The 27,047-nt window shown below is 37.0% G+C and overlaps 1 protein-coding gene across 3 annotated transcripts in view; it reads left to right on the top strand.

Moving 5' to 3' along the window:
• KIF27 (kinesin family member 27) overlaps nucleotides 1–27,047 on the top strand; it is a 147,193-nt gene that overhangs the window by 114,991 nt on the left and 5,155 nt on the right. For 2 of the 3 annotated variants that reach the window (XM_006901953.1, XM_006901952.1), the window contains 6 exons: nucleotides 3,965–4,075; nucleotides 5,232–5,408; nucleotides 11,177–11,392; nucleotides 15,467–15,673; nucleotides 17,151–17,349; nucleotides 22,985–23,149. In XM_006901953.1, the coding sequence (XP_006902015.1) occupies nucleotides 3,965–4,075; nucleotides 5,232–5,408; nucleotides 11,177–11,392; nucleotides 15,467–15,673; nucleotides 17,151–17,349; nucleotides 22,985–23,149 (1,075 nt within the window). The remainder of the gene's footprint in view (nucleotides 1–3,964; nucleotides 4,076–5,231; nucleotides 5,409–11,176; nucleotides 11,393–15,466; nucleotides 15,674–17,150; nucleotides 17,350–22,984; nucleotides 23,150–27,047) is intronic. The other variant, XM_006901954.1, reaches the window with a different exon arrangement.

The following is a 27,047-nucleotide window of genomic DNA, read 5'->3' as shown; positions in this document are numbered from 1 at the left end:
GCTGCTAATATCAAGAGTATTGATTATGGAACCAAGCAAGCTAAAGATGCTAACAATGTCAATCTCTTCTCTATCATGATGCTGCTAATTGGCCCAGTGGTGGTGAGAATCTTTTTTTCTCTCTTGTTGAGCTTTAATCCATATTGAAGATTGCAGTTCTTGACCTTCTGCAGCAAATGCCTCAGGTCCTCCTCATTTTCAGCAGTTATGGTGGTTTTATGTGCATAATGCAGGTTGTTGAGTAGAAGGCACCTTTCTGCTAAGTGAAGAAGTTCTGGAAGCCAAGTGTTTAGTCAGCTCAGCTTCTCACCTAAAGGAAAGTGGTTCACAAGCACCAGCTGTTCGTTGGGAGAGAGATGTGAAAATCTGCTTTTGTTAAAAAAAAAACACAACAAAGTCAACTACCATTGAGTCTGGTCTCAGTACAGTGACCCTGCACTGGGGCTCTGCAGTGAGTTGTGCTGCTAAACCAGTCTTTAAGACTCCATCAGCAATTCAACAGACAATAAGTGGACATTCTCTTTCTGTTAGCCTTTTATAGCCTTGAGAGTTGTTATATTCAGAACTAACTGAATAGCAATCAGTTTGAGTCTGATTAAGAATGCAAAGGAGATTAAAAAAGACACAACAACAAAAAAAACCACAACAGATCACTTTCCATCCTTGGGAATGGCAGAAAGGAGGAAAGATGTTTCATTTCTCTTCTCCCTAGGTTTTGGCCCAGAAAAGTATAAGTAAATGTATCAACAAGGCAAAGGAAGCCCTTGCCCCTGTCCCATGTTTGGGAGAGGGCAGAGACTGCTGTGCAGAGGTGCTGACAGCTCATGTACACAAGGTGTTGTCTTAGGCAGAAAAGGACAGGGAGAGAAGCTAAGACACTGAGAATTCTTATTTTAGAAACCTCAAGAATTACTTCAAGGCCTTGTTTAAATTATCACAGAAAGATGTGAACAGTTAGACATTTAGTTAGTTCCCACATTTCCAGCTGTGCTAGAATGGAGATAACAAGACAGTTCTGCTATAGATTAAATAAAGACACTTGTTTTGTCTGAGTTATTGTAATTCGGTTGAATCCTGTTGTGTTTGTCATTGTTGCTGTTGCCTGGTCCTGCATCATCCGCAAGGCCACTGGCATGCTTGCTCGCAGTCATAAGTGGCTACTGTGGATTGTGAGTGCTGATAGAAGTTCATCTTCCAGCACTCTATTGCCAACATTCTGTTGTGACCCACAGGGTTTAGATGTCTAATTTTTCAGAAGGAGGCCACTAGGCCTTTCCTTCTAATCTGACTTAGCCTAAAAGTTCTGCTGAAACTACTCCATCATGTATGACCCTGACAGTATTATATATTATTAATTTTATAGTTCAATGTGTAAAACAAAAAAAAAATAGAATTTCTGTATTCTCATGGGACAATGACTTAGTAGTCCCTGGACCTGTGCATTCTGATTCATAATCTCTATCTTCATCCTGTGAGGCTTTAATGGAAGACAGAGGCATGAGCTCTGTTCCCTGAGGAGGCACTGTGAGCACTGGGCCATGAGGTGAAGGAATCTGGAAAGCACTTCTGATGGTCCATGATCTGTCTTGAAAAATTCCATTTTTGACTGCTAGAAATAGAAAATTCATTTTGCACATCTACTGCAGTAAATTCTAATAACCTAAGACAGATGAGTTAAACTCAGAAAGGCAGAAGATAAAAACATACTTATGTCAGAAGAGACTCTGAATATTGCACTAGAGCACTGAGAAGCCAAAGCAGAGGGAAGAATTAAGAGCTAAACATAACATTTCAAAAGGCAGCACAGGAAGACAAAGTAAAATATTACAATGAAATGTGCAAGGAGCTGGAGTCAGAAAATCAGAAGGGCTGAACTCAATCAGCATTTCCTAAGCTCAAGGAACTGAAGAACAAATTCAAACCTCGAGTTGCTATACGTAGGGATGCTTTGTCAGAATATTAAATGATCCAGGAAGTATTAAAAGAAGATGGAAAGAGTATACAGAGTCATTGTACCGAAAGAAATTGGCAGACACAGAAGAATTTCATGAAACAACATATGAGCAAGAGCCTATGTTGATGAAGGAAAAAGTTCAAGCTGCTTTGAAGGAATTGGCAAAAAAATAAGGCTGCAGGAATTGATGGTATACTAACCAATGTATTCCAACTAACAGATGCTGCCCTAGATGTGCTCAACAAGTTGTGTCAAGAAATCTGGAGAACAACTACTGGCCAACTGACTGGAAGAGATCTATATTTGTTCCCATTCCAAAGAAGGGTGACCCAACAGAGTATGGATATTATAAAACAGTATCATTGATATCACATGTACTTATTTTTTAGTTTCCTTAATTCAAGGAAATACTAAGTTGTCTTGGAGATCTCTAGCTCTATTTATTGTATAATTATTTTATATTTATAAGCAACATAGCAAACTGTATTTTCATGGTTCTGCTGCAGATTATCCAAAAACAACTGGAAGAGCACATCAAGAGAGAACTGCCAGAAATGCAGGCTGGGTTTAGAAGGGGTCATGGTACTAGGGATACTGTAACGAATGTTAGATGGATCTTGGCTGAAGTGGGGATTACCAGAGGAATGTCTGTGTTTCATTGATTATGCAAAGACGTTTGACTGTGTGTATCACAACAAACTGGCTGAATCTGAGAAGAATGGGAATCCCAGAACACTTGATTGAGCTAATGCGAAACCTATACTTGGACTAGGAGGCAGTCATCAGAACAGAGCAAAAAAACACTGCATGGTTCAAAATTGGGAAGGGTGTACATCAGGGGTGTGTCCTATCTCCATACTTTTACAACCTATATGCAGAACAGATTATCTAGGAGGCTGGGTTGTATGAAGAGAAGTGTGGCATCATGATTGGTGGAAGATTCATCAACAATCTGAATTGTGCAGATGACACAACCCTGCTTGCTGAAACTGAGGAGGACCTGAAGTGCTTGATGTATGGATTGAGACTCAATATCAAGAAGACAAAGATTCTCACCACTGGGCCAATTGGCAGCATCAGGATGGATGGTGAAGAGATTGAGATTGTTAACAGCTTTAGTTTGCTTGGCTCCATGGTCAACACTTTTGGCACCAGCAGCCAGGAAATGAAAAGACGTATTGCGATGGGAAAGTCTGCTGTTAGGGACCTCTCCAAAGTACTGAAGAGCATTGGTGTCACTCTGGAGACTTAAGATGTGCCTGATCTAGGCCACAGTCTTTGAAATCACTTGCTATGCATCAGAGATTTGGACAGTGATTGGGTATGACAGAAGGAGAATTGATGCCTTTGAACTGTGGTGTTGGAGAAGAGTAGTGAATATGGACTGCTAAGAAAATGAACAAGGTTCATACTAGAGAGGATTAAACCAGGCTGTTCCTTGGAGGCAAGGATTCTGAAGCTTCGTCTGACATACTTTGGACCTGTTGCAAGGAAGGACCCGTCCTTGGAGAAGGATGTCATACTTGGGAGAGTGGGACAGCACAGGAGAGGAAGACCCTCTATGAGGTGGATTGATTCAGTGACTGGGGTAATCAAGGTGGGTGTGTCGGAGACAGTGAGGTTGGCACAGGATAGAGCAGGGTTTAGGGATGTTGTACATAGGGTCGCTATGATTCGCAGGCAACTCAATGGCACACAACAACAAGGTTTTCATATTATCCCTTCTGTGCTCACTTGTAACACTGACTAAAAGCATAGATTTTTTAGTAAACACTAATTTTTTGTCATTTGAAATTATAGCTCCCAATGATGTGCTAATGTTTTAGTTTTTCCTCTTCAAATAACTAACATTCATAAACCAAAATTCACTCTTTGGGCAATTAAGAAAATAAATATAGACAAAAAAAGATAACCAGGTTTATTACACTTCAATAAAAAATGATACTGTATGAATATATAATGATGGGAAGGTAGTACGGCAATAGGTGGGTTTTATTTCTTTTTCTACAGGAACTACAGTCAAAAACAGCACACCAAGAAGTTCTGAAACTGGAAGCTGAGGACTTTGGTGAATATAGTATGAGGAGAAAAGGATTGTTTGGAAGTACAGATCAGCTTCAGGTCTGTTAATTCTATTTAATGTTTTATGGTGGTTTGGTTTGGGGTTAATTTGAATATTATATAAATAGAATTTTTTAAAATATTTAATCAAACCTTCAAAACTAGACTTTTTGGGGGATATTGCTTCTGTTTTTAAATAAATGTAGAATAAGTATTTCAGGCTTCCTCATTTGAATGTGATCATAGTACCATATGATCTAGGTCTGAATGGAAGATGATATGACTATGGATCTCTTCTGGCCTTGACCGTGTTGCTTCTTTTTCTTGTGACATATTCACTATGCTACTGCCTTACTACAGTGTTGTAGAAACTTGTTTTATTGAGTTTGTGAGGATGTGAAAAAGAATGACCATGCTGATTTGTTTTTCTGTTATTTGTTGTTTTGGTGGCATTATGGTACATATATGCTAAATAACATTCATCTTGGACATTTTATTCATTTTGTACTTATTTTTTAGTGTCCTTAATTCAAGGAAATACTAAGTTGTCTTGGAGATCTCTAGCTCTATTTATTGTATAATTATTTGATATTTATAAGCAACATAGCAAACTATTTTCATGATTCACCTTTGATTCATTCATCTTTCATTGTGTGTATTCATTTATTTACTTCACTGATTGCATCACGTATTCATTCAGTCATTCATTTAACATTTTATGGATTACCAGCCATGGGGCCAGACATATGCACTGGAGACAGACACTTGGCATTGGAGATAAATAGATGAAAAGCACAGCCTCTGAAACTCATCAGGTCAAGAAATTCAAGGGCAGGAGATGGACCAGGAGAGCAATCAGCACAGGCTGTGATGGGGAGCTGCGCCTCCACAGAGAAGAACCTCTCTAGCATAATCTGAGGACCAACTCTTCCTATATGTTTAAACCCCCCAAAACTTGTCAGCTGTTTCTTTGTCAGGGTGGAAAAATTGCCAGGCCCTTTAATGTATCTGAGAGTAAATTTTAATTCTTGAAAAACACTGAAACATGGTAACTGAAACCACTCACTTCTGGAGAGTTGCATACAGGGACACTGATTTCTTGTTCTCATTGATAGTTTTTAAATGTTTCCAACAATCTTAAATTATATTACTATCATACCTATTTTATGACAGAATAAAAAGCAAATTATTATATTTCTTTGGCATTTCAATGTAGAAATTGGATGAGAAAAAGAAATGGTTAGATGAAGAAGTCGAGAAAGTTCTAAACCAGCGCCAAAAATTAGAGGCGCTAAAGGAAGACCTGCAGAAACGGGAGGCCATAGTTTCCAAGAAGGAGACCCTGTTACAGGAGAAGAGCCACCTGGAAGAAAAGAAGCTGCGCTCTAGTCAGGTACTCTACTTAGTAGAGGTTTATGGTGTAAGCCATAGAAACTGAGATTTTATGTTCTCTAAGATGTAATCAAACCTGCAAAATTAGAACCAAAAGAAATCCAAAGGAAACTCTTCTAGTTTTGCATGGATTCTCCCTCCCCTTATTAAATCTCATTAAATGATTCACCATTTCATTACTAAAACTTACGATAATTCTGAAGTTGAATGAGCAGGGTTTTACTAGGTTTGATTTATTAACTTTTTTTTTAAGCATAGACAGTATTTTCTTCTCTTGTGGGTCATTATGAGTTGAAATAAACTGGATGATAACAAAATTGGTTTATTTAGCTATCCTTACCCTTAAGATAATCAGAAACGGTTACTATAGAGAGTGAGGAAGAAAATATCTTTATAGTTGTTTTGTATGAATCTAACTTTAAAAATCAAGTTGGTCTCCTGTATCCTAGAACAATTCAGGAAGGAGAGCCAAGAATAGGAGGAGAATATGAGATGAATGATTACTTTCATTAACAACTGCCTCCTTTGTCATGAGACCAGAAGAATAGGATGGTGTCAAACCACCATTATTGAACATTTTGATCAAAGGTTCTACAGAAGAATCCTACAAGGGAGAAAACATAAACTAGAGTTAGAACATGTATGCAAGAAGTAGAAATTCTCGTGGGTTTCAAACTTTCTGGAACCAGGAAAGTTGAATAACCACTGAAAGTGTTACCTTGAAATAATTCTTAAGTCCTAACCAAAAATATCCTATTAACTTCTTGTTATCTCCAGCAAACTGAAAATCTAAACTTTTTTTCAAAAAGAGTCAGTCTTGAAACTACACTGCTGGTTCCCCATGCTGGAAAATTACCGGGTGGCTCCTGATTCTGAGGCTCCGTCTAACTTACTTCGGACATGTAGTGAGGAGAGACCGGTCCTTGGAGAGGGACATCATGCTTGGGAGGGTAGAGGGACGGCGCAGGAGAGGAAGGCCCTCTATGAGGTGGATTGATTCAGTGACTGGGATAATTGGGATGGGAGTATCAGAGACAGTGCGATTGGCACAGGACAGAGCAGAGTTTAGGGCTGTTGTACATAGGGTCGCTATGAGTCGCAGGCGACTCGACGGCACATAACAACAACAACAACATAGTAAAAGTATATTATGACATTTGCTGTCATCTTTTTACCATCTTTAAAGCATATGTTTAATGAATTGTATGTTTTGATGCTTTACATAAAGTGAGCATGTTAATGTGGAAAAGTAGACTTGAAAAATATCAAACCATTATTATTATTCAAAATGAGCAGCTTGCAGAGGTCATATGAAAGAAAGATTTTGTGTGATAAATTTTTAAAAAATTTTCAGTGCATTATTAGTGAAATATTTTGGGTGCATTAAAAATGTTTTCCGGAAATCTTAAATTTTAGAAACCAGTCAAAGAATGGTCATGAAGATGTTTGCCTTGATTGATGGTATTAAAACAGGAATAACTATGTAGGATGTAGAAGGACCACGAAGTATCAGATAGATGATAGATAGGTAGATAGATAGATAGATAGATAGATAGATAGATAGATAGATAGATAGATGATAGATAGATATAGATGTTATTAGGTGCCATCAAGTCCAGTATGATTCATACTAATTCTGTGAACAACAGAGCTGGATCCTGTCCTACCCTATGCCATCTTCACAATCTCTGATACACTTGAGCCCGTTGCTATAGTTACCATATCAGTCCATCTTGTTGGGGGTCTTCCTATCTTTCCCTGACCCTCCACCTTTCCAAGCATGATATAATTTTCCAGGAAATAGCATCTCCTAGCAACATGTCCAAAGGATGAGAGATGAAGCTTTGCCATCCTTGCCTTGAAGGAGCACTCTGGCTGCACCTTTTCCAAGACATACCTGTTCATTCTTTTGGCAGTCCATGAGATATTCAATACTCTTCTACACTACCATGGTACAAAGGCATCAGTTCTTCTTCTGTAATACTTATTAATTGTACAGTTCTCAAATGTATTAGAAGTGATTCAAAAGATCATCGCCTAAATCAGGCGTACCTTAGTATTAAAACAGATATCATTGCTCTGCAGTATTTTGGAGAGGTCCTTGACAGTGGACTTTCCCAGTGCAGTAGTCTCCTAATCTCCAGAATCCTAGTACCAAGGTTGTTGATTGTAGATCAACTTAATATATCATTCACAATTTCACACTTTTCCCCATCTATCATGATGTTGCCTATTGATTGGCCTAGTGGTAAGGTCCTTTGTTTTGTTGCTGTTGAGATGTAATTCATATCAAAGGGTGTATTCTTTGATTTTCTGCAGCAAGCACTTCAGGTTCTGCTCACGTTAAGCAAGCAAGTTTGTGTCATCTGCATAAAGCGGGTTGTTGATTAGTCTTCCTCCAATCATGATGCCACATCTCTATTGATGACCTCAGGAATTATTTGCTCAGCATAAGACTAAAAAAATATATATGTAAAGAAATATTTTTAAAGTAAAAGATTTTGCAACTACAACAACATGTAAAAAAAGAAAAAAAAATTACCCCTGGCTTTTCCAGACTTAACTGTCAGCTCCAGCCTTGGGACTCAGGTCAGTGTGTGCCTGCAATCACAGATCAGAGAGAAGATCAGTGATGCACCTAGTTGTCAAATTTACCTTTCAGCCACTGTAGAGACACTTGGATAAGAGTTGATAGTACTGTATTCTTAACCTTTCCACTTTGGTAGTGTTTTTGTTGTGTTCCACAGTATTGGAACCAACCCATAGCTGATCTCTCGCGGTTTACAGAGGCATTTAATCACATGGGAGGACACTTCTCCCATGGAGCATCTGATGGACTCAAATATACTGCCTTCGAGATTGAAACATAGCTTCTGTCACTACACCATCAGAGTGATCAGATAGTGATGGACACCTGTATTTATCTCTGTAATGTTCACTCCTCACTCCATATAGAATCATCTCTTAACAACAGGTTGCTGGGTACAGAGCGGAGGGCCGATCCTCTCTGTGAGTTAGTAACTGGTTACATCTAGCTAGCCTGCTCACGAGAGACCAGATCTATGCTTTATGTAAATACTGTGAAATGTAAATATCATGTAAATGATCAATATACCATACCTTAAGTAAGTAAAAGAATAAAATTAACCTGGGTCCTTTATGATATATTTTATATCTTAAAAGAAATGGAAAAAGGAGAAAAATAAAAAATCTTTTCCCTGAGATTCATTTACTTTATGATACATATAAACAAACTTTCTGGTTTTAAGGAAATGTAGTTTCTAAGACACAAGAACTGAGCTAAGGAGAGATTGTAATAGTAGATCAAAGAAAAATAGATTATTTGAAAAGTTTTAATGAAATAGAGAAAGTTGAGATTGTTAACCTCAAAAGCCTTGAAGCCTTGATAGTTTGTCTTTTTCTGAGTGATATAGAAAGATTATATCTTTTTCAGTGTTTGATACATACCTATAAGACTTAATCATATGCATTTCACAAAAGGAGCATGATGGGTAAACACTTGTATATTTTTCTGTTCACTCTAGAATCCCAGTAATTAGATAATAAAGGAATATAAAGTTGTATTCATAACCATGTAACTAAAACTAAGTCTTTGCTCTATTTTTTAAAAGCCAAAATATATGGCAAAACTTCATGCCCTTGGACTAGGCAATGGTTTCCTGTATAATACACTAAAGCAAAAAGAAAAAAAGAGATAAATGGAATTTCATCAAAATTAAAGCTTTTGTGATGCAATAGATGCCATCAAGAAGGACTCTCTCCAGGATGAACCTATTTGTTCTCTTAGCAGTCCATCGTATATTCCATACTCTTGTCCAGCACCACAACTCAAAGGCATCAATTCTTCTTCTGTTTCTTAGTCATTTGTCAAACATTCTGATGCATAACACACAATTGTGAAGATCATGGCCTCGATCAAGCAGACCTTTGTTTGACATCATTGGTCTTCAGTACTCTAGAAAGGTCCCTGAGAGCAGATTTTCACAGTGCAATTTGTTTTTTAATTTCCTGGCTACTGGTACTGACAGTGTTGATTGTGGAGCCAACCAAGCTGAAGCTGTTAACAGTCTTAATCTCTTCATCATCCATGATGCTGTCAGTTGATTCATTGGTGAGAATCTGTTTTCTTGATGTTGAGCTTCAATCCATATAAAAAACTGTAGTCTTTGACCTTCTGAAGCAGATTCCTCAAGTCTTGCTCAGTTTCTCAAGCAAGATTGTATTATCTGTGTAATGCAGGTTGTTGATGAGTCTTCCTCCAATCTGGATGCCACCTTCCTCCTCATAAAGTCCAGACTCCTGGAGGAGCTGTTCTGCATATAGATAGAAAAGGTATGGAGACAGGATGCATCCTTGGTGCACTCCTTTCCTGATTTTGAACCATGCAGTGTTTCTTTGCTTTTTTTTTTTTGGACAACTGCTTCCTGGTCCATATACTTGGACCATGGTTTTGGTTTTGCATAAGCACAAAGAAGTGTTCTAGGATTCTCATTCTTCTCAGAGTTACCACAGTTTATTGTGACCCACACAGTCAAATGCCTCTGCGTAGTGAGTGAAACATGAATAGAAGACATTTCTCTGGTACTCTCTGCTTTCAGCTCTATCTAACTTTGGCTACAGTGTCCCTAGTGCTGAACCTAGTTCTAAATCTAGCATGCACATCTGGCACTTCTCTATTGATATGTTGTTCCAGTTGTTTTTGGATCATTTCAGCAGAATAATGATTGTATGTGATAGTAATGATACTGTTTAGTAATTTTCACACTCTGTCAGGTCACCTTTATTTTTGGAGTGGGAATAAATATGGATCTCTTCCAGTCAGTTGGCCAGGTGGTTGTCCTCCAGATTTCTTGGTACAACCTTGTGAGTACATTGTACATTGAAGGCATTGTGTTTGTTGAAATAGATCAGTTGGTATGCCATCAATTCCCGGGACCTTGTTTTTGCCCATTCCTTCAGAGCAGCTTAAACTTATTCCTTCATCACTACAGGCTCTTGATTGTATGCTGTTTTATGATATTCTTCTGTGTTAGCCGAAATATATATATATATTTTTTTTTTCACACACACATAGTATATATAACAATATATATATAATTACTTTGATCAAAGTAGGTTTGTTTCTTTTTAACTGATCTCAAACCAGGAAATAATGAAGATCTCCAGTCCTTGGAGATCATGCTTGGAAGGGTGGAGGGCACATGGGAGGAAGACCCTGGATGAGATGGATTGACATGATAACTGGGGCAATGGGAGTAGATGTGTTGGAGTCAGTGAGTCTGGCTCAGGATATGGCCAGGTTCAGAGCTATTGTACATAGGATCACTAAGAGTCACAGGTGACACAATGGCACATAACAACAATAACAACAACATTCAACTGGTTATATTTTCTGACTGAAAGAAAAATAGAAATAAATGATAAAGTGTTAGATAGCAAAATTTCAACTTGTAGAGAAACTCTGGCAGTAATTTAAAATAAAAATACTACCTATCCAAACCTATTCTATCTGAGCTAATATGGCCAAGGTAAAATTGGAAGTAAATTCATAGTTTGAACATAAATTTTTTAAATGGATTTTTATTTAAGATTTTAGAAAATGAACAATAGCAAAAAAATTTCATAGGAGAAAACAAGGTGGAAACTAAAATTATATCCATTTACTAATGTCTCTGAGTTTTTAAATTTATAAACTTTCTGATTTTCTAGTAACGTTTTTGGGGGTTTCTTGTGGGTTTGTCTTTTTAGGCCTTAAGCAAAGATAGTTTGATAATATCAACTCGCTTAAATTTGTTGGACCAAGAGTTGTCTGAGAAAAGTGTGAAACTCCAGAGCAGTACAGCTGAGGAGAAAATGGAGATTTCTGAGCAAGTTCAAGGCCTCCAGAAGGAAAAAGATGAGTTACAGAGACAAAGAAACAATGTGGATACGAAACTTAAAAATGGTAGAGTGTTGTCACCTGAAGTAAGTCATTATTCTTTGCAACTGGAAGTGCCATGTGATGCATCACTTGGGTGATTTCCTCAGTTTTGTCACATAAACATAGAAGTTATTGCCTTTTGTTTTGTTGAGACTTCTTGAAATGTAGTGAGTTCTCCTAGGACCTGTGTGGTACCAGTAAAACATGTCTGGCTCACATAAGGTCCCTGGACATGGTTCCTTCCTGCACTACAAGGTATTGAGGAACTGAAACGTTCCTTGACTATTGCTATTTTCAGCCAGATTTTCATTTTTTAAATTAAAAAAACACAGAAAATGATTGGAAGTACTATTTTCTTAATTTTTCCAATGATGGCACCTTACTTCTCCCTGTGAACATTCCTTAAATGGCACTCAGTAATTAATCACAGAGTGGATGCCTAGGAAATTAAGGGTTAATTCTTTCATGAATCCTTGATTGCAAAAGGCCCATTGTTCAAATACACGTACCACTCTGTGTCTTGCCAGTACATAGAATATTCAAATCCTGATAAATACATGTTATGTAAATATATTTTTCATTTAAGGGCATGTATAATTCCTCTCACCTTAAAAAAAAACTTTATAAAACATGGTACATTTATTGGCTACTGAATTGCCTCAGGGTGCCTTTTTTCAAAATTTTAATTCATTTGGCAACAATATCTGTGCCATAATATATCAGACAAAGGTGAATTTTAATGACTGAATTTTCTCTCCAAAAATTTTTTGTTTTTTTGTCTTGTCATTATAAAAAACAAGGGTGAATTTATAAGAGAAGGTGGTTAACTGGGAATCATATATTTTAATAAAACTTGTACTGCTTTAGATTGGAGCAAGTAAGAGAAGTAAAAAGAACAAGAGAAAGGACAGCATAAAATAAGATTATGCTCATTGAGTTGGTGAAACATACTGAAAATTAACTTGGTCCATTATCAAAGAACATTTACGCTTCTTTTTACATGGGATTGTTGTTGTTGTTGTTGTTGACTAACCTTGAGTCGAGCATAACCCATGAACAAAAGGCTTGGAACCTTTCTATAACATCATCATTTATCAAAGTTCATAGCGTTTCCAGAGGCATGTTGTTTAGGATGTGGATGCCACTACATGGAATTATCTTAAAAATTTTTTTTATAATTAGTGGTGAAATAGTTGTAACACCATGCCTGACACCTATTTTGTAGCCCTTCACCTTTCTTTGGTGGTCTAGTGGTAAGAAATTGCGCTGTAATCTCGAAGGCACATAGTTCAAATCTACCCACTGCTCCATGAGAGAAAGATGGGCAATCTCCTCCCATGTGATTAAACTGCCTTTGTAAACCTGCTGGGGGGTGAGCTATGGGTCGGTTCCAACTTGATGGTATACAACAATACTTTTCTTTGAAATGGGAACAAATCTGGGTCTTTTTCAGTTAGTTAACCAAGTCTTCCAAATTTCTTGTTCCCCAGTTCCTAGAGCTGTGTTTTTGCCAGTGACTTTAGGGCAGCATGGACTCCTTTCAGTACCATCTGTTCCTGATTATATACTACCTACCGCCAGAAATGGTTCAACAGCCACCCTTTCTTTTTACTACAATGACATATTTTTTTTCTTCCATCTTTTGGTATTCTGTGTTCAGTATTTTTCCCATAGAATCTTCTGGAGTTGCAGTTCAAAGCTTGGGTTTTTCCAAGTTTTTTTTCCCACTTAAGAAGAACATACCAAGCCTGTTCTCTTATTTATTAATTACAGACCTTTCCACATTTCATTATAATGCTTTGTGTCTTTGAGCAGCCCTTTGAAATCTTCTGTTTCAACTTCATAATTTCTTTCACTGACTTTCTTTTTTCTTTTATTTATGCATTGTTTTACATTTTCTCCCACTATTCTATCTCACCTCCCCTAGTCCATCCTGCAATGCACTCCTTGTTCCAGGTTGTTCTCATACATATTAATACTCATATTCATGTTGGACAGTTCTTTCAAACATCATCTGTTCTAACGCAGTGTTCATTATCTACCAACTATGTCCCTATTCCCCCCATGTTTGTACTATTTTATAACAGCACTGTTATGCAGTATTTGCCCTTTTTTGACTGAGACACTTCACTTAGAATAATGTCCTCAAGGCTCCTCCATGTTGTGTAATGTTTTACTATTTCATCGTTTTCCAGTGCTGCACAATATTCCATTGTGTGGATGTATCATAGCTTTTTCTGACCATTCATTTATTGATGGGCACTTGGGTTACTTCCATCTCTTTGCTATTGTGAATAAGTCAGCAATAATCATGGATGTGCATGTATCTGAGTTGTGGCTCTGATTTCTTTAGGGAATATTCCCAGTAGTGAAATATCTGGGTTAAATGGTATTTCTGTTTCCAACTTTTGAGAAAACGCCTTCCATGTGGTTGTACCATTTTACATTCTCACCAGCAGTGAATAAGAGTTCCAGTCTCTCCATAGTCTCGCCAGCATTTATTGTTTGCTGCCCTGTTGAACTTTGCTATTATAACTGGGGTGAGATGATATCTCATAGCTATTTTGATTTGCATATCTCTAATACCTAGGGATTTTGAACATTTCTTCATGTGTTTGTTTGCCATCTGAATGTCTTCTTTGGTAAAGTGTCTATTCATACCCGGTGCCCATTTTGTGATTGGGTTGTTTACCTTTTTCTTGTTGAGGTATAGTATTCTGTAGATTTTAGATATAAGTCCCTTATCAGATATGTCATTGCCAAATATTTTTTCCCAGTATGTGAGTTTCCTTCTTAATTCTGTTGGAGAAGTTTTTTGATGTGCATAGGGATCCACTGACTTTAGAAACTTTATAGTCAATGACATGCTTTCTTCATGGATGAAGAGGTTAACTTTGGCTCTCATGGATTTAGTTTTCTTCAGCTTTAGTTTGAACTTGCATATATGAGCAATTGATGATCTGTTCCACTGCCAACCTCTGGCCTTATTCTGACTAATAATGTTGAGCTTCTCCATTGTCTCATTCTAGATGTAGTACTGTGCATACCATCTGGTGAGGTTCATCACCATTCATGTCATTGAAAAAGATATTTTCAATGACCGAGTCACTGGTTTTACAGAGATTTATCATGTAATTTCCTGCACTGTTTCTATCACCAGGGCCATCTTTTCCAAGTGTTGTTGTTATTGTTATTGTTAGGTGCCGTTGAATTGTCTGCTACTCATAACGACCCTATGTACAACAGCCAACAGCCTTAAACCCTGCTTTATCCCTTGCCAATCTTATTGTCTCCAATAGACCTATCCCCATTATCCTAGTGATGGAATCAATTCATCTTATTGAGAGTCTTCCTCTCCTGTGCTGTCCCTCCACCCACTCTCTGAAGTTTGGCATCCCTCTCCAAGGACTGATCCTGCCTTGCAACATGTGCAAAGTATAAGAGAGAGAGAGAGAGAGGGAGAGAGAGAGTGTTAGAGAGAGAGAGAGAGAGAATTAGAGAATATAATGTTATGTTTGTTTTAATTTGGAATGCCTGTATATAATGACATTTCACTGACATGAAATCAGTTACATCAGCACTCATTGCTTTTTTAATGTCATACTCCTCTGATTGCAAGTTCTTAATCACTTGTTCTATTTCTTCTTTCCTTCCTAGCAGGGAAGGCTTTTAGACATCAGAGGAGGCTGGTCTCTGCAACACACCTTGGAAATACTGACATACCATATGAACTTTAGAAGGTATTGAAGGGAAATGTAACAATATGTGTGAGCTGAAGCTTTTTTCACACATATTTTTTGGATGAGATGAGTTTCAATGTTTGCTGTATGGCTGGCACATTTTAGAACTCAGCTAAGATCATCCATTTTACAGCAAAATATTTACTGCAAGATCCAGTGGGATTCTGTCTTTTACATATAAGCACTCATACATTCACACAGTACATTAGTATAGCATAGAAAGTAAGGAAAAAACATTATTTTCTTAAAATTGAGTAGAAGAGAGAATGCAACATCCATTAGACTTAAATAGCATAGGAAATCTGCATATATGACAAAATTCAAGTTATACTACTTCAGTTAAAACGTGTGATTTTTTTTCTATTGTATTACATCTAGGAAGAACATGTTCTTTTCCAGCTGGAAGAAGGAATTGAAGCTTTGGAAGCTGCGATTGACTACAAGAACGAAAGTATCAAGAGTCGTCAGAACTCACTCAGAGCTTCATTTGAAAACTTCTCTCATAGTGAAGCAAATGTCTTGGAAGAACTAGTTTGCCTGAATCCTGCTGAGATTCGAGCTGTTCTTTTCAGATATTTCAATAAGGTTTGTTTTGGACGAACAGATTTTCTTTAGAGATCAAGATGTTTTATGTGCCACATTTTGAATTTTGAGAGAAAATGACAAGGCTCCAAAGTTTGATGATGTCAGTAAAATTTAAGCATCATACATTCTCATGATAGAATTGAATATTGTCATTGGAAAGTTTTGTGGTTACATATCTATGTATGCCCAACTTTTGGGGGTTTTCTTTGTTTAAAATGATCTTTTATTATAGTTTTGTTGAAGGCTTACATAACAGTTTAATTTCATGATCAACAATTTCTACACAGATCATTCAGTTACATTCTTTACAGTATGTGCACATTCTCATTACGTCTATTCCAGGTGTTCCACGTCCACTAATCTAAGTTTTGGGGGATTCTTAAAGTTGGCTCTTAAAACGAGGACTTTTAAAAATACTTTTAAAAACCAAGAATTTAAGTTCTATTTCTGAGTCTCTATTTCTAGATATTTTCTTGATGTGTATGTTGCTTGTTAGCACTAATGAAATCATAGTCCCTTATTTTGGGTCTCTCTCCTTCATTGTGAGATAGAGCTACAGGGTAGGAGCACCTATACTTTTTCCTCATAACCTGTGAGTTGAAATATAAATGAAGTGGTACATCCACAGCAAAGATAATAACAGAGTTTTCTTTAATCTGAATGTGCTTAATATCAATTGTTATTTGATCCCAGTTTGAAAATGTACTAATCCACAGATGTTTCATAGCACTGAGAAAAATACTCATCTTTTCTCTATCATCATCTTTTCTTAAGAGAAATATTATGAAGAGTTAAGCAATTTCCTTCTGGAAAGTATATTCCATTTACAGAAATACCAGACAATCTATGAAAATGAGAAAGTGAGGTTTCTGTTAAGTGAGTAAAATAAATATAAAAATTTAATGAAAATGTTATACACAGAGCTCCAGATCTGTTGTTCAGTGTCACTATGAACAGTACTCGACTCAAAGGCACCTAAAAAGAATCACTTTAGTAAAGTACTATCCTCAGTATTGATAGAAAATCATTCTTTGTGGTACTCATATTTTTTACATTTTATTATTATTGTGTGTGTGTGTGTGGGTGGGTGTGTACTGTCAAATCAGGTCTGACTGGTACAGGAGGAGATTGTCCCTCCTTCTCCAGCAGAGCATCTCGTGGATTAGAACTGTGCACCTCTGGGATTACAGTGCTAAATTTTTAAAATATTGTTTTAAATTGTTATACTAATTTAGTTTCAAAATTCAAATACATTGTTTTCCAGAACAGATTCTTCCCATTACTCTTTTAAATGATTCAATTAACTATTCAGAATCCCAGCAAATTCAAAAGGCTGTTACTTTGTTGAGATGGTACAGAGAGCATTTCTTTGGACCCTAGGCTGGTAATCACTAATGCTGTGGTAATTATGGAAGTTTGTATGTGGCCATCAGGCTATTGAAGACATATTTTAAAAGATTAAAAATGTATTTGCTAGGTGGTTAGTTTGCGGGAAGTTGAACGAAAACTACAGTTACAGAACAAAGAAATGAAAATTAAAGTTGTGGAACAGGATAATGTGGTTCGTGAGCTGGAGTCTACACTGGAGCATCTCAGACTGCAGTGTGACCGGAGGCTGACCCTCCAGCAGAGGGAGCACGAGCAGAAGATGCAGCTGCTGCTCCATCATTTTAAAGGTAACTCGCATTTAGTCTGTTATGTAAAGGCAATGTGTAGAGGGGATACTGAGGAGGGACGATATGATCATCCAAAACATTAGAGTGTATAATATACATGAAGAAGCTTGGGGGCCGTAGTATGTAAGGTGTGGGGCTACTAACTGGAAGATTGGTGGTTTGAATCTACAAGCTGCTCTGACGGAGAAAGATGGGAAATAGTTAACTGTGAAATTTTACAGTCTTGGAGACACAATGGATGTCACTATAAATCAGAATAGATTTCATGGCAGTGGAATGAGTATGGAAACATAAAACATGAAGTTGTTTTATATGTTTTTGTTACCACCCTCTCAGCTGCTTCTCATGCCAGGTGTCTTTGTGCTCAAAGCACTGTTTTGGTTGCCCCAACACACATATGACAACATGCCTGAGGGTCAGCTCTGAGTTGGCTCTGACTAGACAGCACATAAAACAACACACAGATAGAAATTGCTAGAGTCTGAGTTAGCCTATCTTACTGCATTGATTTTCATATGGAAACAAGGAGGGTGGGGTTTTGCCCTTCAGTTAATGTACAGTGGAAATTTTCCTATTTCCTAGAGATATATACGGCTGTAAAATTGGAACTGATTTATAGCTGACCCTTTACTGGGTTGCTGAGGCTGTGAACTGCATGGGAGAAGATTGCTTATCTTACCCTTCGAGCCAGTGGCAGGTTTTTTTCTGGAGTTCAGTGTACAGTGGAATTTCTTCTCTCTTCTAAAAATATAGTTATTGTAGTATTTAAATTATTTTCTATTTGCAAAATTAATGGTTTCTGTGAAAGTCTTAGCTTACTATCCTTGTTATAAAAATTATAACAAATCTTGTTTTATCTTGTTGATGACAAATCTCATGGATAAAATTATTCTAGACCAAAATTAGTGTATTCTTGATTGGCACCTATTGTGGTTAAATCATCAACCCTGATATGGAATGAGAGCCATCTTAACAATCTACCAGGCCATATGGTCAGTACATGAACAGTTGCATTAGCAACAAAATCTTTGACAGGTGATTTTGTCCCTAGAAGAAACCTAAACATCGCACCAAACAACAAAAAGCCAAAACAAAAGGAAGAAATGTCAAAGTAAAGAAGATGAACTGGATTTCCAAGGGAAGCTCAAGAAGACAAAGCAAAATATCACAATAACATGCTAGAGTCAGAATACAAAAAGGGAAGAACAGGCCTGTATGATAAGCAATAATACCAATGAGGTTCTTACTTCTTACAACAATCAACCATATAAGATCAAAAGGGAAGCAATTGTTGAGGGAAGAAGCTCAAAAAGTAAAAAAGGATAGGGCACTGGACTAATGGAAGAAAGAATCACTGGGAGGGAGCAGGAAAGTGGAGTTACAAGGTGAGTGTTTACATTACTGTCAGATAACAAAGGTGCATGAATGGCTGAATGGAAAACCTTTTTAACATTCACTTTAATCACAACTAAAAAAGACAAATTAACATTTTGTGAAGTTTATAATTAAAGGGGATATACTAGATAAAATTAAGTTTATTTTTATAGTTTAAGGGAATTCTGAATTATTGTCATTAATTTTAACTATATTTTAAAAATAAGATTATTTTTAAGTATATGTAAATTCTGCACAACAATCAGTTACAACAGAATTATAAGCCAGTAGTGCCATTTTATAAATGTGCCAATAGGAGAGGGTTGTTCTGAAGATACATATTTTTTAAATTAAGTTTTTATCTTATATTGGTTTGCTTACAGAGTTTGTACACATTGTGTTTCATACTATCTTCCCTCATTCACATGGTATTTCATACAATCATTCTCATTATGTTTTATAAAATTAGAACTATGCCCATCATTTCCCTGTTTTGCCTGATCCCCACCGGATCTTTCTCATTTCCTTTACCCACCCCCACCTTCCATCCACCAAATTGTGCAGCTTTGTGATTTTGCCACTACCCATCCTCACCCCGCTGATCCCATTCTCCTTGCCTGGAATCCTTATCAGGTTTTACTAGTTATATATTTCTACAATAAGGTCTTATGCAGTATTTGTCCTTATGAGACCAAGTTAGTTCACTTAGCATAATGTTCTCCAGTCCCTCCCAAGTTATGTAATAATTTTCTAAATCATTGCTCCTAAGTACTATGCAGTATTTTTGAGTGAACTTTTACAAATTATAGTGGTTTCATTCAATCATTCACACAAATTTTGTTTTATAACATTGATTACAATTGATTAATTAATTAAACTGTCTCACCAAGCTCTTATTTTCTAAAGGTCAGTAAATTGGTGTCTACTGGTTCTAGAACAAAAATGCTGAAAATTTTAAATATTAATATATAATTAAAAGTTTGATGTTATATTGTGGTATAAACCAGACATTCATTTATGCTCCTTATTTTCCCTCTTATTTCTATTGTTTCCCTTTACAATTTAGTCTGTTCTTTTAAATTTTATTTACTTTTAAGAATATACACAACATAACATGTAGCAGTGAAAGTTGTAAATGTACATATTTATGGCATTGAGTTCTTTGAGGTGTATAACCATTATCACTATTTTTTTAGTTATTTTCACCTTAGTAATAAAAATTCAGTCTCCTAAGACGCCTTTCAATTTGTTGTTGTCAATTTGACTCCATTTTTAAAAAAAATAGTAGAATGTCAGGCAGACTTTTTTTTTAAACTGTTATGTGCCATTAAGTTGTCTATGACTCCTTGCAAGCTTGTGAACAGCTGAGCTGAACCTTGCCCTGTCCCACACCATCCTCATGATAATCTTATGCTCAAGTACACTGTGTAGTCACAGTGTCGATCAGACTGGCTCAGTCTGTGCTGTCTTTTTGTTTATTGGTTTGCATACAAAGGTTGTATACATTATGTTTCACATCATCCTTCATTCACATTGTTTCCTACAATTATTCTCATTCATTGTGTTTTATAAAATTAATCACCATTGGACTATGCCCACCATTACCTTTTTTTTTTAAATAAAATTACTCACTTCCTGATAAACATTGTTGTCAACTCAGCATTGACTCATAGCTGAACTGTATGCCCTTAGGTTAGCAATGTATCTTCTTACCCACTAGGCCTATTAGAAGATGACATCGGGATATTTTTGGTTTAAGTTCAATGATTATTTCAGGGCAAAAGAAAAGAAGATTCATCCTGTCTCTGGCTCCAGAAAGCCCACAGTCATAAGCATTTGAAATTCTATTCTGTAATTTCCTCCGTTTGAGTAGGATTTTTCTATGGAATCTTTGACCAGAAATCTTTGATTCTGAAACTTTCCTCTTTTGATCAGGATTCATCTATGGAGACTTTGAACAAAATGACACTACCCAGTTCTGATCTTATAACAGAAAAGACAGTTCTTAATAAAGGGAGTTAACCACACATTCCATATATATTCCATATTCCACTCCTGTTCCTGACACTCCTGCCTTTGCTGTTGTATACCAACAGTTGTGGATTGGATGGCAATTTGCAGCTTTTGAGATCCCAAGCACTATGAATTAAGAGGCAGAACAGAAGCACCAAACACATGATTAAACCAACTAACTAGTATGAATCATGAAACCATGATCCGAAGCAGACCTTCAAACCAAGGAACCAAAATCCCTTGAGATGTTTACTTGTACATAGTCTTAGTAACTACTTTTTTGTTGTTGCAGTAAATATATCTATTATTGTTGTTGTTGTTGTTAAGTGCAGTCGAGTCGTTTACGACTCATAGCAACCCTATGTACAACAGCCCTAAACCCTGCTCTATCCTGTGCCAGTCACATTGCCTCTGACACACCCATCCCGATTACCCCAGTCACTGAATCAATCCACCTCATAGAGGGTCTTCCCTCCTGCACTGTCCTACCAAGCATGATGTCCCTCTCCAAGGACTTGTCTCTCCTGGCAACATGTCCAAAGTATGTCAGACGAAGCCCCAGAATCCTTGCCTCCAAGGATTAGCCTGATTTAACCCTCTGCAGGATGAATCTGTTTGTTTTCTTGGCAATCCAGGGTACATTCAATACTCTTCTCCAGCACCACAACTCAAAGGCATCAATTCTCCTTCTATCCTCCCTAGTCATTGTCCAACTCTCTGATGCATAACAAGTGATTGCAAAGACTATGGCCTGTATCAGGCGCACCTTAGTCTCCAGAGAGACACTGTTGCTCTTGAGTACTTTAGAGAGGTCCCTAACAGCAGACTTTCCCATCGTGATACGTTTTTTGATTTCCTGGCTGCTGGTGCCAAGAGTGTTGACCGTGGAGCCAAGCAAACTGAAGCTGTGAACAATCTCAATCTCTTCACCATCCATCCTGATGCTGCCAATTGGTCCAGTGGTGAGAATCTTTGTCTTCTTGACATTGAGCCTCAGTCCATACTGAAGGCTGCAAGTGCATGAGGTCCTCCTCAGTTTCAGCAAGCAATGTTGTGTCATTTGCATAACGCAGATTGTTAATAGATCTTCCAACAATCCTGACTCCACACTTCTCCTCATAGAGCCCAGCCTCTTGGATAATCTGCTCTGCATACAGGCTGAAAAGGTATGGAGATAGGACACATCCCTGGCGTACACCCTTCTCAATTTTGAACCATGCAGTGTTGCCCTGCTCTGTTCTGACGACTGCATCTTGGTCCAAGTAAAGGTTTCGCATTAGCACGATTAAATGTTCTGGGATTCCCATTCTTCTCAGAGTCAGCCACAGTTTGTTATGATCCACACAGTCAAACGCCTTTAACTTTTATCAATTCATTATTTTATAGGTATACAACTTATTAACAGCAATTATAGTAATCAGCTATGCAAGCCTTCCCTTCCTCAATCAATGCAATTTCCCCATCACTAACCTCCCCTTTCTACCACCTATGGTAACCATAAAGAAGGAAAGAAGGTTATGTCCTTTTTTCCATATATGACTAATTAATTTCACTCATCAGAATGCCTTTAAGGTCCATCCACACTATAGCATGCATCAAGATTTAATTTTTGCTGCTGGGCACTGAGTATTCTAGTTTATGTCTGTATTAAATTTTGTTTATCTGTTAATCTATTTAAAGGCATTAGGCTGTTTTTACCAGTCAGTATTCTTTACAGCACAATAGTCAAAAGTTAGAAACAGTCTAAATTTGTGAATTTTTAATAGAAAACACTTCACTTCTGCTGCTCTAGGAAGCTGGCAGCCTAGTTTGTAGGGAGTTGTGCTACTAAACCCAAAGGTTTAAACCAACTCTCTTGTGGCTTGAGGAAGAAAGATAGGCAGTCTCCTCTCTGATTCATGGCCTCTGAAGCTCACTGGAGGGTCAGCTATGAGTTTTCTCTGACTCAGAGGCAGTGAGTGAGTGAGTCTGATGTGTACTGATAAATCTCACTGCAAAACAGTGCTTATAAATTACAAGAACATGGAGGCCAACAGAGGACAAGAGGAAGAAGGCAAAAGCCTCACTATCTGGAAAAATTTTGAGGCAGAATTTTCAAAATTATAGCTACAAACAAATCCATTCAGGCAGTGAATAACAGATTTAAGATGTGAATAACATATTTCTAATACTTTAATATCATTTGGATGCCATATTAAAAACATTTTTAGTCATTTCATTAAAAGAAATGTAAATTTATGTTTTTTAGAGCCAGATGGAGAAGGAATTGTGGAAACTTTAAAGAGCTATGAAGACAGAGTCCAGCAGCTAGAAAAAGATCTTTATTTCTATAAGAAAACCAGCAGGGATCTTAAGAAGAAACTGAAGGACCTGATAGGGGAGGCCGTTCGGCAGCAGCTGGAACCCTCAGAACGTAAGACACTAAGCACGGTTCAACATGCAGACTTGTTTCTCTGTAATGGGGGGAACCCTTCTCTGCAGTGGGGGGAACCCTTCTCTGCAGTGGGGAGAACCCTTCTCTGCAATAGGGGGAGCCCTTCTCTGCAGTGGGGGGAGCCCTTCTCTGCAGTGAAGGAAGTCCTGTCTGACTTGCAGTGCAGCCTTTCTCAATGGATTGGGATTTTTAAATTCCAATTTTTGTAGGTCCTTCTCTGTAAACAAACATAGTTGCCCGGTATAGTAGGCTCTCAGTGGTGTAAATAGATAAGCTTTCAACTGTCAACTGATATTTTAATGCTTGGAATCTGTCCAGAGTGCCTCGAAAGAAAGACCTTGTAATCTGCTCCCCAAAGGTCACTACCATTGAAAACCCTCTGCATGATTCTACTCTGAAACACATGGAGCTCCATGAGTCAGAAGAGACTAAAAGGCAACTGGTTACTGGTTAGTCTGTATACGATGGAGCCCTGGTGGCACAGTTATTTAAGCACTTCACTGCTAACTGTTCAGCAGTTATAATCCAACAGCTGCTTCAGTGGAGAAAGCTGTGGTGGTCTACTTCTGTAAAGATTTAGAGTTTTGCAAACACTGTTGTTGTGGTGTACCATTAAGTACGAACTGACCCATAGCTGACCATTCAGCGGGTTTTCATAGGCATTTAATCACATTGCCCATCATTCTCCCACGGAACAGCTGGTGGACTTGAACTGCATGCCTTCAGGATTGCAGCACAGCTTCTTGCCACTAGGCCACCAAAGTTGAGCAGTTTTTACACAGATGATACAACATTGCTTGCACAAAATGAAGAAAACCTAAAGCACTTGCTGCACAAGTATCAATAGGTAAAATCATGATAGATGGAGAAAAGAATAAAGTTATCAGTGATTTCATTTTACTTGGATTCATAATCAAAAGTTGTGTAGCAGCACTCAAGAAATCAAAAGACTTGCTGCATTGGGGAAATCTGTCAAGGACTTCTACAAAATACTAAAGAAGAAGGATGTAAGTTTAAAGACCAAGGTGCACCTGACCCAAGCCATGGTATTGCTAACTGCTTCCTATACATAGGGTCACTATGAGTTGCAAGTGACTCCACAACACATAAAAACAAGGAAAACATACATGTAGAAGTTGAATAATGAATAAGGTAGATCAAAGAAGAATTGATTCCTTTGAATTTTGATGTTGGTGAAGAGTATTGAATATGCCATGGTCTTCTAAGAGAACAAACAAATCTGTTCTGAAGGACATGCAGCCAAGATCCTCCTTAGGGGAAAGGGTGATGAAACTTACCTCCCATAATTTGGGCATATTTCAGAAGGTACCAATTCTTGGAGAGAGACATCATGCTGGGAAAGGTGAAGGGTCAACAAAAGAGAGGAAGACCCTCAACAAGATACAGTGACTGCCACAGTGGGCTTGAGCAGAACTGAGAAGGTGAGGATGGTAAAGCTCAGACCTCTCTCTATGAGTCATCGTGGACTTGACCGCAACTAACTCCAACAACAAGGAGCAGTTTACTCTGTCCTACAGGATTGCTGAGTTAGAAATGACTTGATGATAACACTTCAGGTTTTAATTTTTAATGTATATATGACAAAATCACATGAGAAGTGAAAGTTCATAGGTGAAGCAAATATGTATGTGCAAAAGGACACAGTCATTTGTTGACTGCCCACCCCATATCAAGTGTTTTTGCATTCCTTAATGTACTAAATCCTTGAAAAACTTTTATAATATTTTCCTGTTTTATAGTAAAATATGCCTTATTATTATCAAACAAAAGAGGTGAAGTAAAGAATAAAAAAGTAAAATAACATTATATTTATTTCCCAATTTATTTTCATATTATGACAACTGTGAATTAAAAATATCATAAAGTCCCTTGTTGTGACAAAAAAAGTTTTATTCATACATAACTATGTAGAAATAACAATTCTTAAATGACAAAATACTTTGCAAAACTAAAAAGTTCCTTGAAGATAATGTATTGCATATAGTTAAAACATAACCTCTTTGGCTATATTATGTATCCTACTTATTATGTGTAGTATTTATCCTGTATTTCAGTAAAGAAACAGGCTTCCTTTGAGGAAGACTATTCCTTTAAATAACTATTGTTGACTTTATAACTTTTATGGGTTTTTATTTTTTATTTGAGTGAAGACTTACAAATCATGCTGCTTAAAAAAAAACAAAAAAAACACAACAAACAGATCATGCTGCTTTTTTAAACCAGTTATAGGCATTTTGACCTTATAACATTAATCAACATTGCTTAGCATAAATAATTACAATGTCTGATGAACCCCATATTGTGTATTGCCTTTATTTTCACCCAATTTATGTACTCATTACTCTTATTACCCCCCATAACCTCCCTTCTCATGCCTCTTAACCTTCCAAAATGGACTCTTGTAAACCTCTCTTTTTAGCTTTTTTATAATGGTGGTCTTATACTATTATTTTTAAATTGATAAATTCTATCAAATATTTAAAGAAGAAACAATACCAATCCTATATGGACTTTTTCAGGGAAGATAAAGGCAGAAACACTTGTTTTTCTTATAAGGCCAATATTACACTGTCACAGAAAAACATTACAAGGAAACTACAAATCAGTACCCCTCATGAACCTAAATAGAAAGATGTTAACTAAATGTTTAGCAAGTCAAATCTAAAAGTATAGGAAAAGGAGTATTATACCATGATAGATTTGATTTTCAAATATTAAACAAATCTTGTAACCCTGGAATAAAGTCCATGTAATTGGCTTAACATTTGAAAAGAAATTGATATTCTCTACATTGTTGTTAGCTTTTATTCACTCCTAGTTACTCTGTTCACCAGAGAACAAACTTCTGCTCAATGCTGCATCATCCCATGATTTAGATCAGACCATGGGGATCCACAGGGTTTCAGTGACTGGTCTTCCTTCCTAGCCCATTTTAGTGTGACAGCTTTGCTGAGATCTCTGTATCAAGGTCTTCAACACTATGGATGATGGTGTGGATGCAGTTCCTTGGCTGGAAATCAACACAGGTGTCCTTCCTTGCTTGTTAAAACAAAAATGATTTGAAACATTCACTGTTGAAGGTCAAAACTGTGGCGTTCATTATTAAAACAAAAATATCACAACTGAACCAGTAAATACCATGATAAAACAGTGGGGTGGGAAAGCTCCTCAGACATGAGAATCGCTTCTGACCTTTTAGTGCCATACAGTTAACATACTTTATGTATTTTTGTATCCTGGTCAGTTTCTGAATGAGGACCCTCAGACATGGATTTTGGTTTATTGTCTGTAGTCACTGGCTCTTAGTGTAAAGAGATCCCTTCAGGATTTCTTGTAGAATTGGTGTCGTTTTCACAAGTTTCCATTTATCTTCAAATGTCTTCATTTCACCTTCTTATTTGATGGACAGTTTTGTTGGATAAACTAATCCTGGTTGACAAGTTTTGGGTTTTTTTTTTCTTTCACTGTTTTATATAGCATCCCATTGTCTGACTTGTATGGTTTCTACTGAGAAACTGGAGCTTAATCTTACTGGTTCTCCTTAGGTGACTGCTCATATATTTCCCAAGCTGCTTTTAGTATTCTTTCTTAGGAAAAGTTGATTATGATAGAGCATAGTGTTTTTCTATTTGGGGTTTGCTTAACTTCTTGAACACAGGTTTTCTCATTTTTTAATAGTTTGGGAAACTTTCAAGCAGTAAATCTTAAAAAAATCTTTCGTGCTTTTAAAAAATCTCTTCCTGTTATGGGATTTCAAATAACTCACATGTGAGTTATTTCTCTTGATGTTTTCTCATGTACTTCCTAGGCTTTCTTCATATTGTTTCCTTCTTTTTTCTTTTTTTTTTTTTTTTTT

The sequence above is a fragment of the Elephantulus edwardii genome, unplaced genomic scaffold (assembly GCF_000299155.1).
Source record: "Elephantulus edwardii isolate Elephantulus edwardi_28Jun2011 unplaced genomic scaffold, EleEdw1.0 scaffold00353, whole genome shotgun sequence".
NCBI lineage: Eukaryota > Metazoa > Chordata > Mammalia > Macroscelidea > Macroscelididae > Elephantulus > Elephantulus edwardii.
The sequence above is the reverse complement of the archived record's forward strand: the minus strand, read 5'-3'. Positions and strand labels throughout refer to the sequence as shown.